Here is a 15,117-nt window from a genome sequence, read left to right as displayed (position 1 = left end):
TTAAACTGATAGTTCGGTAATTTTCACATCTGTCAACACCTGCTTTCTTTGGTATTGGAATTATTATATTCTTCTTGAAGTCTGTGGGTATTTCGCCTGTCTCATACATCTTGCTCACCAGATGGTAGAGTTTTGTCATGACTGGCTCTCCCAAGGCCATCAGTAGTTCTAATGGAATGTTGTCTACTCCCGGGACCTTGTTTCGACTCAGGTCTTTCAGTGCTCTGTCAAACTCTTCACGCAGTATCTTATCTCCCATTTCATCTTCATCTACATCCTCTTCCATTTCCATAATATTGTCCTCAAGTACATCGCCCTTGTATAAACCCTCTATATACTCCTTCCACCTTTCTGCCTTCCCTTCTTTGCTTAGAACTGGGTTTCCATCTGAGCTCTTGATATTCATACAAGTGGTTCTCTTCTCTCCAAAGGTCTCTTTAATTTTCCTGTAGGCAGTATCTATCTTACCCCTAGTGAGACAAGCCTCTACATCCTTACATTTGTCCTCCAGCCATCCCTGCTTAGCCATTTTGCACTTTCTGTCGATCTCATTTCGAGACGTTTGTATTCCCTTTTGCCTGCTTCATTTACTGCATTTTTATATTTTCTCCTTTCATCAATTAAATTCAATATTTCTTCTGTTACCCAAGGATTTCTATTAGCCCTCGTCTTTTTACCTACTTGATCCTCTGCTGCCTTCACTACTTCATCCCTCAGAGCTACCCATTCTTCTTCTACTGTATTTCTTTCCCCCATTCCTGTCAATTGTTCCCTTATGCTCTCCCTGAAACTCTCTACAACCTCTGGTTCTTTCAGTTTATGCTGGTCCCATTTCCTTAAATTCCCACCTTTTTGCAGTTTCTTCAGTTTCAATCTGCAGTTCATAACCAATAGATTGTGGTCAGAATCCACATCTGCCCCTGGAAATGTCTTACAATTTAAAACCTGGTTCCTAAATCTCTGTCTTACCATTATATAATCTATCTGATACCTATTAGTATCTCCAGGATTCTTCCAGGTATACAACCTTCTTTTATGATTCTTGAACCAAGTGTTAGCTATGATTAAGTTATGCTCTGTGCAAAATTCTACAAGGCTGCTTCCTCTTTCATTTCTTCCCCCCAATCCATATTCACCTACTATGTTTCCTTCTCTCCCTTTTCCTACTGACGAATTCCAGTCACCCATGACTATTAAATTTTCGTCTCCCTTCACTACCTGGATAATTTCTTTTATCTCGTCATACATTTCATCAATTTCTTCATCATCTGCAGAGCTAGTTGGCGTATAAACTTGTACTACTGTAGTAGGCATGGGCTTTGTGCCTATCTTGGCCACAATAATGCGCTCACTATGCTGTTTGTAGTAGCTAACCCGCACTCCTATTTTTTTATTCATTATTAAACCTACTCCTGCATTACCCCTATTTGATTTTGTATTTATAACCCTGTATTCACATGACCAAAAGTCTTGTTCCTCCTGCCACCGAACTTCACTAATTCCCACTATATCTAACTTTAACCTATCCATTTCCCTTTTTAAATTTTCTAACCTACCTGCCCGATTAAGGGATCTGACATTCCACGCTCCGATCCGTAGAATGCCAGTTTTCTTTCTCCTGATAACGACGTCCTCTTGAGTATTCCCCTCCCGGAGATCCGAATGGGGGACTATTTTACCTCCGGAATATTTTACCCAAGAGGACGCCATCATCATTTAATCATACAGTAAAGCTGCATGTCCTCGGGAAAAATTACAGCTGTAGTTTCCCCTTGCTTTCAGCCATTCGCAGTACCAGCACAGCAAGGCCGTTTTGGTTAATGTTACAAGGCCAGATCAGTCAATCATCCAGACTGTTGCCCCTGCAACTACTGAAAAGGCTGCTGCCCCTCTTCAGGAACCACATGTTTGTCTGGCCTCTCAACAGATACCCCTCCGTTGTGGTTGCACCTACGGTACGGCCATCTGTATCGCTGAGGCACGCAAGCCTCCCCACCAACGGCAAGGTCCATGGTTCATGGGGGAAGATATCTTCATTAGAGGATAAAAATTGTTAGTCAAGATGGAGATTGGAATATATTTTTCTTTTTTTTATTTATTTAACCAGGTCTGTTCAGGGCCATCAGGTCCTCTCTGACATGGGTCCAGAGTTTCACACAAGAAGTATCTGTTACATCATAGTTTCTTCAAGGAACAACAGTTTTAATATGACAACTTGTATTAAAATGATTTGAGTGTCTAAATAATGTGAATAATAATAATAACTATAAACTACTAAAGTTAGGATTGGCATTACCTGTACGATTGCAGCTGCTGCCACTAATAGTGACAATTCTAATAAAAATAATGGCAATCATCGTGACATTAATAACAATAATGCTAGTGGCAAATATAAGAAGAATTTATAGATCCACAAAACAAATGTTTCTGATATAGCGAGTTCTGGGAAAAGGAAATTTAAGAAGACTGCATTGATTAAGAATACTGGGAAATGAGGAAGGTCAGGTGGGAAACAGGTATGTCCAAGCGTAACAAAGCCTGTAGGGATAATGGTAACCTTATTGTTGCTGTAGTAGATATGTCGTTATCTGTCTTATGAAGATGGAGATATTATTTAGTTCTCTAGTGTCATGCAGGAAGTTGTTCCAGAGTCGAGTTCCTGCCACTAAGAAGAACTTCGTGAACTTGGCTGAACGTTAGAATGAGACAGATTTAATTTTACTCTGATGGAACCGGGTGTTTATGCCGTGTTGTTCTGACAAGATCGTTAAGGTCGAGGAGAGTTCGTGGATAAGACAGTAGAAAAAACAGATGGTGTGGATATCTCTGTGTTGTCTGAATGCAACCAGAATAGTAGTGCATACGATGGTGATATGTGGTCAGTCGAACATCACAGATATAATGAATGCAGGCATTCATAAACAGTTCCAGGCGTGTGAACTTTCCTGAGAAGGGTCTTGCAGGACGACATCGCTGTAATCAATAATTTGGAGATATAAGTGTTTGTACAAGTTTCTTTTTCTGGTCAAGAGGGAAGGGCTTTTCATATTTCGTTACGTGCAGGGCCCAATTTAAATTTTCTTCTATTATTACTCCTAAACCCTTTGCTGAAGAAGAGAAGTTAGTGTTTGTCTCACTTAGGGTTCAAGATGGTAGGGATTCCCGATATTTCAGGCTAATCAGCTTAGAATGATCAATTAGTACCGCTTGGGTTGTTTTATAGGTTGAGCTTTAACGCTATATCGTGCGCCCATTTTGATAGTTCACACAGGTCGGTGTTGAGATTCTTGAGAGCTATCTTCAGGTTTTTAGGTTTTGAACTTAGATATATAGAAAAGTAACTGAGGACAATCGACACAAGTGCTATACTGATAACGGGACTGAGATAGGGTGGGAAATTATGCGGTGCCTAATCAAACCAGTGAAAAACTGAAAACCAAAAACAAAGAATAGTTCGAGGGCAACGGCAAACCTCCTCCATGTGGAACCACCTCGGGACAGAAATGGCTAATACGCGTACTGTTCCCAAAGCTCACTGCCCGGCTGTGGGACCGACATTGTCTGTGGGACGATCTTGTACTCGCACTACATTTCAGTGTACTATGTACCGGCCACCCTGTACCACAGCCTACGGGGTTACTGTACGGACAAGGTTGCTGGCTGAGGAAAGGCAACCAGAAAGTTGGCAAAAACTCACTATGATCCATCTGTGGACCCGTCTGGCAGTGGAACCCCTATTTGATCTCTTGCAGAGCCATGACTGCGCCGATGGAATCATGGTATATGCCGACGACCTGCTGGTGCTAGTGTAAACAAACTTCCGAACACAACTTCAGAAGAGAGCTAGGGATATACTACAACACACGAACAACTGGTGTACACAAAATAAACTAATGACTGCCTCAAACAGAACACTTTACATGCTACATAAAGGAAGAGTTATTAGAGACCCATCGGCGAAACTTGGAAACACAAACATAGTGAGAAAAAGGTCGACAAGACACTTGACAATAGCGACTGACGAGGGACTCTCCTTCAAGGGCCACTTACGAGAGGGAGTCAAATGAAAACCCCAAGTTATTTTAAACGCTTTTATTGAACAGAAGTGGAAAATAAGTGTACCATTTTTCAACATTATCTCCCTGTCGTTCAACACTCCTCCTCCAAAGTGTAGGAAGTGCACAAATTCCCCTGAAAAATGAAAAAATCTTTTGTTTGTTGCGCATGTGCTCGTGCACCCCCTGCTCCACCTCTTCATAGGAACGAAAATTCGAATCGACTCTTTCAATGGTCCAGACATATGGTGGCTATGGCAGAGTATCGAAGTGCCGGTCACCGATGGTTACAAGTGTTGCATGGGCAGTATGACGACAAGCATTGTCATGTCGTAAGATGACACCTGTAGTCAGAAGTCCACATCTCTTTGGTCTTACTGCAGGCCGAAGCTGATTTTTTAACATATTGAAATGTGAAGCACTGGTGTTGGTGTTTCCTCTACTCGTGTAGGGTTCCAAGACAACGCCTCGTTCATCCCAAAAGGGAGTCAGCAAAACCATCCCTGCATGTGGCTGCATCCAGAACTCCTTGGGTTTTGGTGGTGAGGTATGGCGCCATTCCTTGCTTGCTGTCTTTGTTTCGCATTGGTCATAGTGTACCCAGGTTTCGTCTCCTGTAACAGTTCTTCACCATCTGCTTCAAAGGGCCGCAAAGGTTCTTTGCAGGCGTCAGCATGTCGCTCTTTCAGTTCTGGTATGAGTTGCTGTGGCACCCATCTTGAAGACACTTCGCGGAACTTAAGCATTTCATGAATGATTTGATGTGCTGAGCCATGGCTTTCAGATTTGCGGCTATTTCATCCACCGTCACAAGGCGATTTTTCAACACAATGGCTTCAACTGCTACAGTAGTTTCTGGTGACACGATGTGGTGTGCCTGGCCGGGGTGATGAACTTATGTCACGGAAGCAAGCTATTTCTTAACTTTCTACTCCTCTTATTCACTTGCTGCAATGTCAGACATGCGTTACTATACTGGACCTTGATTCGTCTATGAATTTCAATTGGTTTCGTACCTTCATTGCTCAGAAAACGTATGACAGAATACTGTTCTTCCTTGCTGCATGTCGCAAGCGAGGCAGCCATTTCGAACTGGTATTAGGGCCGCGTTCCGCTTGTCTGTAGTATGCTATCATACTACCATCTGTTGGGAATTCCTTACACCATTGATATCAGTACTGCCAACTTACAGAAGAATGGCGCGAAATGTACATTTTTAATTATTTCCCTTTTAAGGTTTTCATTTGACTCGTCCTCGTACCAACTGCAGCAGACGAGGTAGAAAAACTACTTCAAAAACAGGCAAGAATAAACACTACCGTTAACATGAGTGACAATATATGACTGTGTAATATCTGAATCCATAACATGGTTTGCGGCAAGCACATGGGCACATGAACTCCGTCGTGCGGCAAACGTAATTGCTGTGGGGGTACAGGCAGGGAGGTGTGCTCCTACGATCAGCAAGCGCCTTTATAACCACATCTCGAAAGCTCTCTGTGTAGCCTTGGGCGTCTTTCCAATCGACATCACTAATAGGTACCTTGCTGCAACATAATACGTGAAGATGGGCTTCAGGAATAAACAAGTACAATCACAGAAGAAGACATCGCCGATATGCGCTATTTTAGAAGTTGGCGAGTGAATACATGGCAAACCCAGTGGGACACATGCGAAAAGTGCCGGAGAGTCTTGAGTTCTTCCCAAGTATAAGGGAAAGATAAGGAATAAACCACGTGACCAAAAGCCGCGAAGTGATACATTTACTAACCGAACCTGACCCTTATTCAACACACTTTATTGGATGAACTTGAGTCCGAGCAAAGAATGGACATGTGTTGAAACTGCCTTCCCCGAACATGTAACACTACACTGCACCATGCATACTCAAACCAGACAACAGAGGATGACACACTGCGACATATACAACTCACTCGGGAACCCAGACCAATGTGCAGGCCTAGACAAAACAACGGACATTATTTCAAGAATATTACAAGAAGAATACGCAAGAGACAGTCCGTATAGACCTGCACTCAGGCCAAGCGTAATCATATCACTAAATGATAGCGGTGATGACAGAGAAACGGACACATAATATAATGATACACAAAGAGAAAATGATTCAAATGGCTCTGAGCACTATGGGACTTAACATCTGAGGACATCAGTCCCCTTGACTTAGAACTACTTAAACCTAACTAACCTAAGGACATCACACACATCCATGCCCGAGGCAGGATTCGAACCTGCGACCGTAGCAGTAGCGCGGTTCCAGACTGAAGCGCCTAGCACCGCTCTGCCACAACGGCCGGCGAAGATGAAGTACACACACACTACGACTAGGTAATGCATAAAACAAACATAGGTACCGAACTACGTAAATAAGTAGACTAATATTAGAGATAGAAATACATACAAATACAGCTACATAGAAACTTAGAATTAAAGAAAATGTTGCCCAGAAATGCACAACTCGAGATCTGGCTTCGCCACAACCCCATAATGTAATGAAAACGGCTCAGTGCAATTCTGAGACTATCCCTTCCGATCACTGACGGTAGTAGGCAACGATTTTACTTATAATTTTCTGTACTTCTTTTATTCGCTTCTAAATTTCTAATATTCTTTACTTAACACCCTCTGTTTTTGAACTAATTTGATTATTTTATTTTTTTGAACTTTCTTTTTACCTCATTATCATTACTTTGATTTTTCTTTGCTGTAAACAGTATGTGCCCGTATACTGGAAAAAATTGTTATTACATGATGAATACTGTAATATGTATGAACTGTTTTAAAATACTAGGCAACAAGTCTTTAATCGTGCAAAAAATGAAAATACGCATTGTAACAAGTATGTATGAAATAGCCACGCGCAGAATCGCGGTTGGGCTGGTGGGGGGGAGAGGGGATTTGGTGCTCGGTTCCTATCTGAGCTAGGAACTCGAGGTAAAAAGTCTTTAGTTTAGCCCGGATCTGCGACCATTTGTACTGTCTATCTTTCTGTAGCTATATTACAGAACATTAAGAGAGATTTGAACGACGAACTGGAGTTGGCACCCAGGAAAATTGTGCGAATCGATTAATTCCTTTTGCAAAAAATTTTGTTCGGCTGAAAATAATGTTGAGCTAATGCATTTTACATGCAAAAGCAGTCACCCTTAAATAACTACGGACTGGAGCCACACTAATGGTTCAGATTTAGTCCACCGAGGTGTATGACCTTGGTCTAACACAAGTTTTAACCGTTTGAAACATCTTGCTTCGTTTGGGTTTGACGTGCAAAAACAAACTTTCCTGGGAGGCTTTTGAAGTGCTCCATATCTATACTTTCCAAGTTCTACGAATCGATCAAACTTTACACGAAGATAGATAAATGGATAAAGTCAAAACGAATTTTTGTAGCCAGTAATTTTTATCCATTCTCGCGATACGATGGCTTAAATGCGAGTTAAATGTAGCACGTAAAATATGTTCTTATGTGAACTGAATGCGCGGAAACGGTTTAAAGAGAATCAAACAAATAAAAAATCCATTCTTACGATAAAGTTGACAACTCTATTTAAAAAACCTCGCTTCACACCGACTTTATTTGCAAGAAACACGCTTTTTGCTAGCTTTTTACGCGCACCACCTATATGTTCAAACTTGTGCGAATCGGTTCAAATTTTGTAAGACGGTAGACAAAAGTTCTGTGAAAGTTATATCTGTCGCCACGATATAAGCAACATGGTTCAAAAGAGAATAAAAAATCTATACTAGATCAGTCGTCGCCCGACTCAATAAAAGTGTACATCGGTTGTCAAGTCAGGGTTTCCTTCTCTCAGAATTACGGTAGAGTAAAAGTTCGGAATCGTAATGAAAAATACTCATATCATAGCACAAATGGTTCAAATGGCTCTAAGCACTATGGGACTTAACATCTGAGGTCATCAGTCCCCTATACTTAGAACTACGTAAACCGAACTAACCTAAGGACATCACACACATGCATGCCCGAGACAGGATTCGAACCTGCGACCGTAGCAGCCGCGTGGTTCCGGACTGAAGCGTCTAGAGCCGCTCGGCCACCGCGGCCGACTATCATAGCACAAAAAAGGCGAAAATGTCATGGGCAGATTTAGGAATGTAAAAGAAGGGAACTAACTTTTTGACTTACCTGGTAACTTCAGAGAGATTTAACTCCAAACATCTTGATATATTCGCGCTTTTTTACAACTCTACTTCTCTAACACAGTGAGCTCTCTTAGCAGCAAGATGTTGGCGCACCTGCATCTGTGCCCAAAATCCAGAGGGTTTGCCATCCATAGTAAACAAAAAACTTTCATATGGCTGAAGAGCATACATGTAATAGCTAAAAAAGTTTTCTGGGGGAATAGAATTTCTGGGCGGTGGATTAAAAGCACGAATATGTCAAGATGAACTGAAGTCTAAAGCTGCCAGACAAGCCGAAAAGCTAGTTTCATTCTTTTACAACCGTAACTCTGATCAGGACCTACTCGCCTTTTTTGTGCCATGATAGGGGCATTTTTCAGTCTGGTTATCAATCACCCCAGTTTTGAGTCTTCTCCATGTTATGGGCATTATTTTCACTTTTTTCCTGAGATCACTTCATGTTAATTCTACGTCCATTGCTGGGTCCATTATAGTTTCTGTTGTGCGAATAAACGTCAGCAGTTCCGTGTCTCCTGAGCTGTGACGGTTTGCAGGCGACTGGACAGCGCATCGGCTCTGTGGTGCAGGCCCTCGGCACGCTCGTCGTGTCGGTGACGCTGGGCCTCGTCTACGAATGGCGGCTGGGGCTGGTGGCCATCGCTTTCATGCCCATCATGCTGCTGGCTCAGTACTTCGACGATCGCCTCGTGCGCAACGAGGCCAGCAGCAAGCAGAAGGCTATGGAGAAGGCTACCAAGGTACGTATCGTTAGGGACACCCACTTCCATATAAAGTACATTGTTGGCTACTATAGTACATACCTCAATACTCGGATGATTTGCATTGTGAAGTACCGAGGGGCGTTCAGTAAGCAGTGCAGCACTTTTTCCTCGGCCAGCGTCGGTTGAAAAAATGCAGAATTGGTTGTGGTACATCGTGAAATTTCCCTCTTCAGCCCCTATAGTTTCATGAAGTTCCGATAGGTGACGGCGCCGTCTGACGCCTTCAAAATGGCTTGTTTAACGTAGGTGCGCTCCAAGCAGAGAGCTGTCATTGAGCTTCTTTTGGCGGAAAACTAGAGCATTGCAGATATTCATAGGCGCTTGCAGAATGTCTACGGAGACCTGGCAGTAAACAAAAGCACGGTGAGTCGTTGGGCAAGGCGTCTGTCGTCGCAAGAACGTCTCACAGATCTGTTCGATCTCCTGTGAGACGGCCAGCCGCATACAGCTGTGACTCCTACAGTGTTGGACGGTGCGGGCACTCTCATTCGACGAATCGCAGTCCAACACCTCCCTGCACAGCTGAACGTCTCTGTTGATAGTGCTGATACACTCATCCACCAGTTGGGGCACTCAAAGATGTGTGCTCACCGGGTTCCTCGCTGCCTAACAGAATACCATAAACAGCAACGAAGGACCATCCGTGAGGGATTGCTTGCGCGTTACGAGGATGATCGTTACAATTTTTCGTCTAAAATCTTTACAGGCAAAGAAACGTGGGTTTATCCCTTCGAACCGCAAACTAAAACTACAATCCATGTAGTGGCGTCACGCCACCTTTCCTCCGACGAAAAAGTTCAAAAGCCACATCCTCAGCCAGTAAAGTCATGACTATGGTATTTTGGGACTCTGAAGGGGATACTCTGTTTGATGTCCTCTCTCACGGTGCAACGATCAACTTTTAAGGGTATTGTGCCAACCTCAGGAAACTAAAGAAATGATTTCAGCGTGTTTGCCACAAAAATCCAAATGAACTTCTCTTTATCCATGACTGCGCAAGGCCTCACAGGCATCCGAGAGGAGCTCACAAAACTTAATTGTACTGTTCTTCCTTATCCACCCTACAGCCCGGATCTCGTACCTTCCGACTGCCACCTCTTTGGTCCTGTGAAGGATCCACTCCGCGGGAAGCATTAAGTGGACGACGCCGAGTTTACTGAAGCAGCACGACGTCGACCCTAGAGTAGTACCATGCCGGCTTACAGACCCTACAAGTAAGTAGGCGTATGGCCGTCCCATTGAAAGCAGATTGTAGTGGAGAACGCCCCTCTTACATACGCATGGTATTCCAGTTGCTATGTGTGTTTCATCGATTTTTATTTTTATTTGTATTGCACAGTTGGTATGTGAGTTTACTTTTTGTCATTTGGAAATAGTGAGTGGAGTTATGGACGCAAGAAAATGGAGTACCAAGCGAAGAAGTCGGAACAGTTCCGAAGTATTCTTGTGTTTGAGTTCAAAAGATGGGTAACAACAGTGGACGCAGACATAAACATTTGCGCCGTTTATGGGGATAATTATATTGGACAGAGCTCGGTATACAAATAGTTTTCTTGTTTTAAGCAGGACCATGTTGACGTTGGTGACTCCCCAAGCTCAGAAAGAGCTTCGGTGTTTTGATCAAGATCGTTTAAATACATTAACCCACAATGATCCATATCAGTGTACTAGAGAACTGCCAAATGAGATGAACTGTGATCATGCCACTATCGTGCGACATTTCCTTGCAGTGGAGAAAGTCCCAAAATCTGGTGTAGGGGTACGGCATGCTATAAGCCAAAATCACAAAAACTACATGTGCAACTTTGCTTGCTTATCGTCAATTGGCTTGTGAACAACATCGACCACTCGTATACTGTATCGTTACTAGTGACGAGAAATGGGGTCTTTACGCGAACATAAGGAAACAGAAGGACTGATTGAATCCAAACAAAGCAGCATCTTTCCACACAAAGACATGCGCGCGTCCACAAAATATAATGTTATGTACCCGGTGGAACATCGATGGTATGGCGTATAACGAATTGCTTCCCCGAGATGTAACCATCACTGCTGACATTTATTACCAACAACGACCACGAAGACTCCGTTAAGTAATGTTACTCAACGATAACGTCCTCCCGCATTGTGCTAGACCGCCAAAAAACATTATAAAGGAGTTGGGCTGGGAAATCATCCCTCACCTACTTTAATCACCTGATTTTGTGCCCTCGGATTTTCATCTCTAAATCCTTGAACGCGATGCAATCCACCTCGCCTTCCATATCCACCTGGCATCCCCCATGTGGATCCCCCATAACCCATCCCCTTCACACATCTTCTCCTTTTCCTCGAACACATCTGCACCCTGTACATCATCCACAGACTCGACGCCCCCATCCCTGTGGCTTCTATCCACTCTACCCCCAGCCTGTTGCCGCACCTTTACCACTGTGTCCCACCCTCTCTCCATCTCCACACCCTCCACCTCCTTTCCCAACACAACTTCCAGCACCTACCCCTCTGGGATGACGAACTTTGCCCTGATATCTACCCCTTCTACCAACTCTAACCTCATCTTCCCCCCCCCTCCCACTCCTCAGCGCATTCTCTCCCCTCTTCTTACCTTCTCCTGAGCGGTTTTTTCCTCCCTCCTCCACTGCACTCCCTTTGTGTCTCTGCACTCCCTCCTAACTTGCCTTCTCAATCCATCTCCCACCCCACTTGTCTCCTGCCCCTTGCTGCGCCCCCCAATTCCCCTTTCTTTTCATTCCACCCCTCCAGCTCCCCTCACCTCTGCCCCTTCCTCTCCCCTCTTTTTCCCTCCACTCAGGCCTCACCTCCCTCGGCAGGTCTCCTGGCCATTTTTGTTCTTTGTCATGTGTGCTCTATCTCATGGAGTGGTTTTAACATGTCTTCATTCAGGATTGTTTTAATACTGTGGCCAACTTTTAATTTGTGCGTGTGACTTCAGTGTATTTTACATGCTCCACTACTCGTCAACTGTGTTTTTTGTCTTTATGTGGACTTTTTTAAGTGTTCCACATCAACATCTCAGTGTAAGTGTATATTTTAACCCCCCCTCTCTCTCCTTATTATGTTCTTATGTCCCCTTTATTGCCTTTTATATGTCTTGCTTTCATCTTTTTATTAACTGTATCACTCGACTGAAGAGCGGCGGATTATGTCGCTGCCAACCCCCCTCCCCCGCCCCCCATATGGGGCTGGGGAATGAAATTTTAATAAAGCAAAAAAAAAAAAAAAAAACAGCCTCTGGCAGTCAGTAGTTTTACTCCTGACAACGATGACTGAGACGGCCATTGAAAGTTGGAGAATTTTCTTCGAAATTACGTGGCTTGAAAACCAAGAAGTTTTTATTCTTCAATTGTTACTGTTCCTTCTTGGTTCTCACACATAACATATATTGCCCGTCTTTCTGTAAGGCTTCCACTTTCTTTTTTATTTTTGAGAATTTCGAAGATCTTCTACCGATTTACATTATCTAACGCTTAGTAAGTCAGCAAACGCAATGAAGGTGTCTTGATTTTTCTTATGTCTTGCTCCCGCTATGTTAGAATTACCTCCCAGTTCATAGCGTCGTTAATAAATTGTGTTGAATAGTTTTGCAGTTGGTTCAGCCTAGGGGTCTAGTGAACCTAAGTACAGCCTACTTACAGGGGTCATCAAAATATCTCCATTGTACTGCCAGTCCCAAACGACTGTATTCCACAAACAAACTGGCTACTAAGGAAGACAAGGGGCTATCCGTGGCGTAATTATCTATCGGTTCATTAATTTTATTGTTAACTAAAACACAAGTCGAGGTAAGCAATTTATGGAGCTGAGGTTGTTGTTCGCAGTTGGCGGTGGAGGCCGTGAGCAACATCCGCACGGTGGCCGGCCTGGGTCGGGAGCGGCTGTTCCACGGCAAGTACCTGGCGGAGCTGCAGCCCGCGCTGCGCCGGGCCAAGAGGAACACGCACGTGCGAGCCGCAGTCTTCAGCCTGGCGCGCAGCATCGGCACCTTCACCTACGCCGCCTGCATGTATTACGGAGGGGTCCTCATCCTCTCAGACGGACTGCCCTACGAGGATGTCTTCAAGTAAGAACTTGCACTCCTCTAAAAAAAACGTTCCAAAATATACTGCTGTCAATTTAAATTACATCATGAGGGCGGAATGCTACAAACTTCAAACTGGTATTAGCTGTACTACATACTTCGACAGCCAAAAGAAAACATTTCTGCGTGACCATAGGCAATAGGTAGGAATCAAAGCACCTCCATTCTGCACTGAAGAGCAGATTTCTCTGTGAGTTTCTCATTCAGAAACTGCATTTGTATGTTGGTTGTTAGTGAGAAGATCGTATTATGTCTTGTGTAAGAAACTATCGCACAACCAGCTGAACAGCTCATACATCCAAGTTCCTGACAAGAATAATATATAGAAGAACGGGAAAGGATACTGAGTATCAGTTAGATGACAATCAGATTGGCTTTAGGAATGGCAAAAGCGCCTGAGAGGCAGTTCTGACACTGCGGTTGATAATGGAAGCAAGAGTGAAGAAAAATCTAGACACGCTCGTAAACTACTGGCCATTAAAATTACTACACCAAGAAGAAATTCAGATGATAAACGGGTATTCATTGGACAAATATATTATACTGGAACTGACAAGTAATTACATTTTAACGCAATTTGGGAGCATAGATCCTGAGAAATCAGTACTCAGAACAACCACCTCTGGCCGTAATAACAGCCTTGATACGCCTGGACATTGAGTCAAACAGAGCTTGGATGGCGTGTACAGGTACAGCTGCCCATGTAGCTTCAACACGATACCAAAGTTCATCAAGAGTAGTGACTGGCGTATCGTGACGAGCCAGTTGCTCGGCCACCATTGACCAGACGTTTCCAGTTGGTGAGAGATCTGGAGAATGTGCTGGCCAGGGCAACAGTCGAACATTTTCTCTATCCAGAAAGGCCCGTACAGAACCTGCAACATACGTTCGTGCATTATCCTGCTGAAATGTAGGGTTTCGCAGGAATCGAATGAAGGGTAGAGCCACGGGTCGTAACACATCTGAAATGTAACGTCCACTGTTCAAAGTGCCGTCAACGCGAACAAGAGCTGACCGCGACATGTAACCAGTGGCACCCCATACCATTACGCCGGGTGATACGCCACTATGGCGATGACGAATACATGCTTCAAATGTGCGTTCACCGCGATGTCGCCAAACACGGATGCGACCATCATGATGCTGTAAACAGAACCTGCATTCATCCGAAAAATGACGTTTTGCTATTTGTGCACCCAGGTTCGTCGTTGAATACACCATCGCAGCCGCTCCTGTCTGTGATGCAGCGTCAAGGGTAACCGCAGACATGGTCTCCGAGCTGATAGTCGATGTTGCTGCAAACGTCGTCGAACTGTTCGTGCAGATGCTTGTAGTCTTGCAAACGTCCCCATCTGTTGACTCAGGGATCGAGACGTGGCTGCACGATCCGTTACAGCCATGAAGATAAGGTGCCTGTCAGCTCGACTGCTAGTGATACGAGGCCGTTGGGATCCAGCACGGCGTTTCGTATTACCCTCCTGAACCCACCGATTCCATATTCTGCTAACAGTCATTGGATCTCGACCAACGCGAGCAGCAATGTCGCGATACGATAAATCGCAATCGCGGTAGGCTACAATCCGACCTTTATCAAAGTCGGAAACGTGATGGTACGCATTTCTCCTCCTTACACGAGGCATCACAACAACGTTTCACCAGGCAACGCCGGTCAACTGCTGTATGTGTATGAGAATTCGGTTTGGAAACTTTCCTCATGTCAGCACGTTGTATGTGTCGCCACCGGCGCCAACCTTGTGTGAATGCTCTGAAAAGCTAATCATTTGCATATCGCAGCACCTTCTTCCTGTCGGCTAAATTTCGCGTTTGTAGCACGTCATCTTCGTGGTGTAGCAATTTTAATGGCCAGTATTGTAGCATTCGTCGACCGAGAAAAAGCGTTCGATGTTATAAAATGCTGCAAGACGTTTGAAATTCTGAGATACGTAGAAGTAAGCTTCAAGGAAGGATGGGTAATATGCAATATGTACAAGAACCAAGAGGGGGCAATAGGATTAGAAGACAA

General features: G+C 44.0%; 1 protein-coding gene across 2 annotated transcripts in view; it reads left to right on the top strand.

Moving 5' to 3' along the window:
* The window catches only part of LOC126252982 (ATP-dependent translocase ABCB1-like), a 251,623-nt gene that overhangs the window by 214,786 nt on the left and 21,720 nt on the right, over nucleotides 1–15,117 (top strand). For both annotated transcript variants that reach the window (XM_049954010.1, XM_049954009.1), the window contains 2 exons: nucleotides 8,768–8,971; nucleotides 12,835–13,076. In XM_049954010.1, coding sequence (XP_049809967.1) covers nucleotides 8,768–8,971; nucleotides 12,835–13,076 — 446 coding nt within the window. The remainder of the gene's footprint in view (nucleotides 1–8,767; nucleotides 8,972–12,834; nucleotides 13,077–15,117) is intronic.

Source organism: Schistocerca nitens, chromosome 4 (assembly GCF_023898315.1).
Source record: "Schistocerca nitens isolate TAMUIC-IGC-003100 chromosome 4, iqSchNite1.1, whole genome shotgun sequence".
Lineage (NCBI taxonomy): Eukaryota > Metazoa > Arthropoda > Insecta > Orthoptera > Acrididae > Schistocerca > Schistocerca nitens.
The sequence above is the reverse complement of the archived record's forward strand: the minus strand, read 5'-3'. Positions and strand labels throughout refer to the sequence as shown.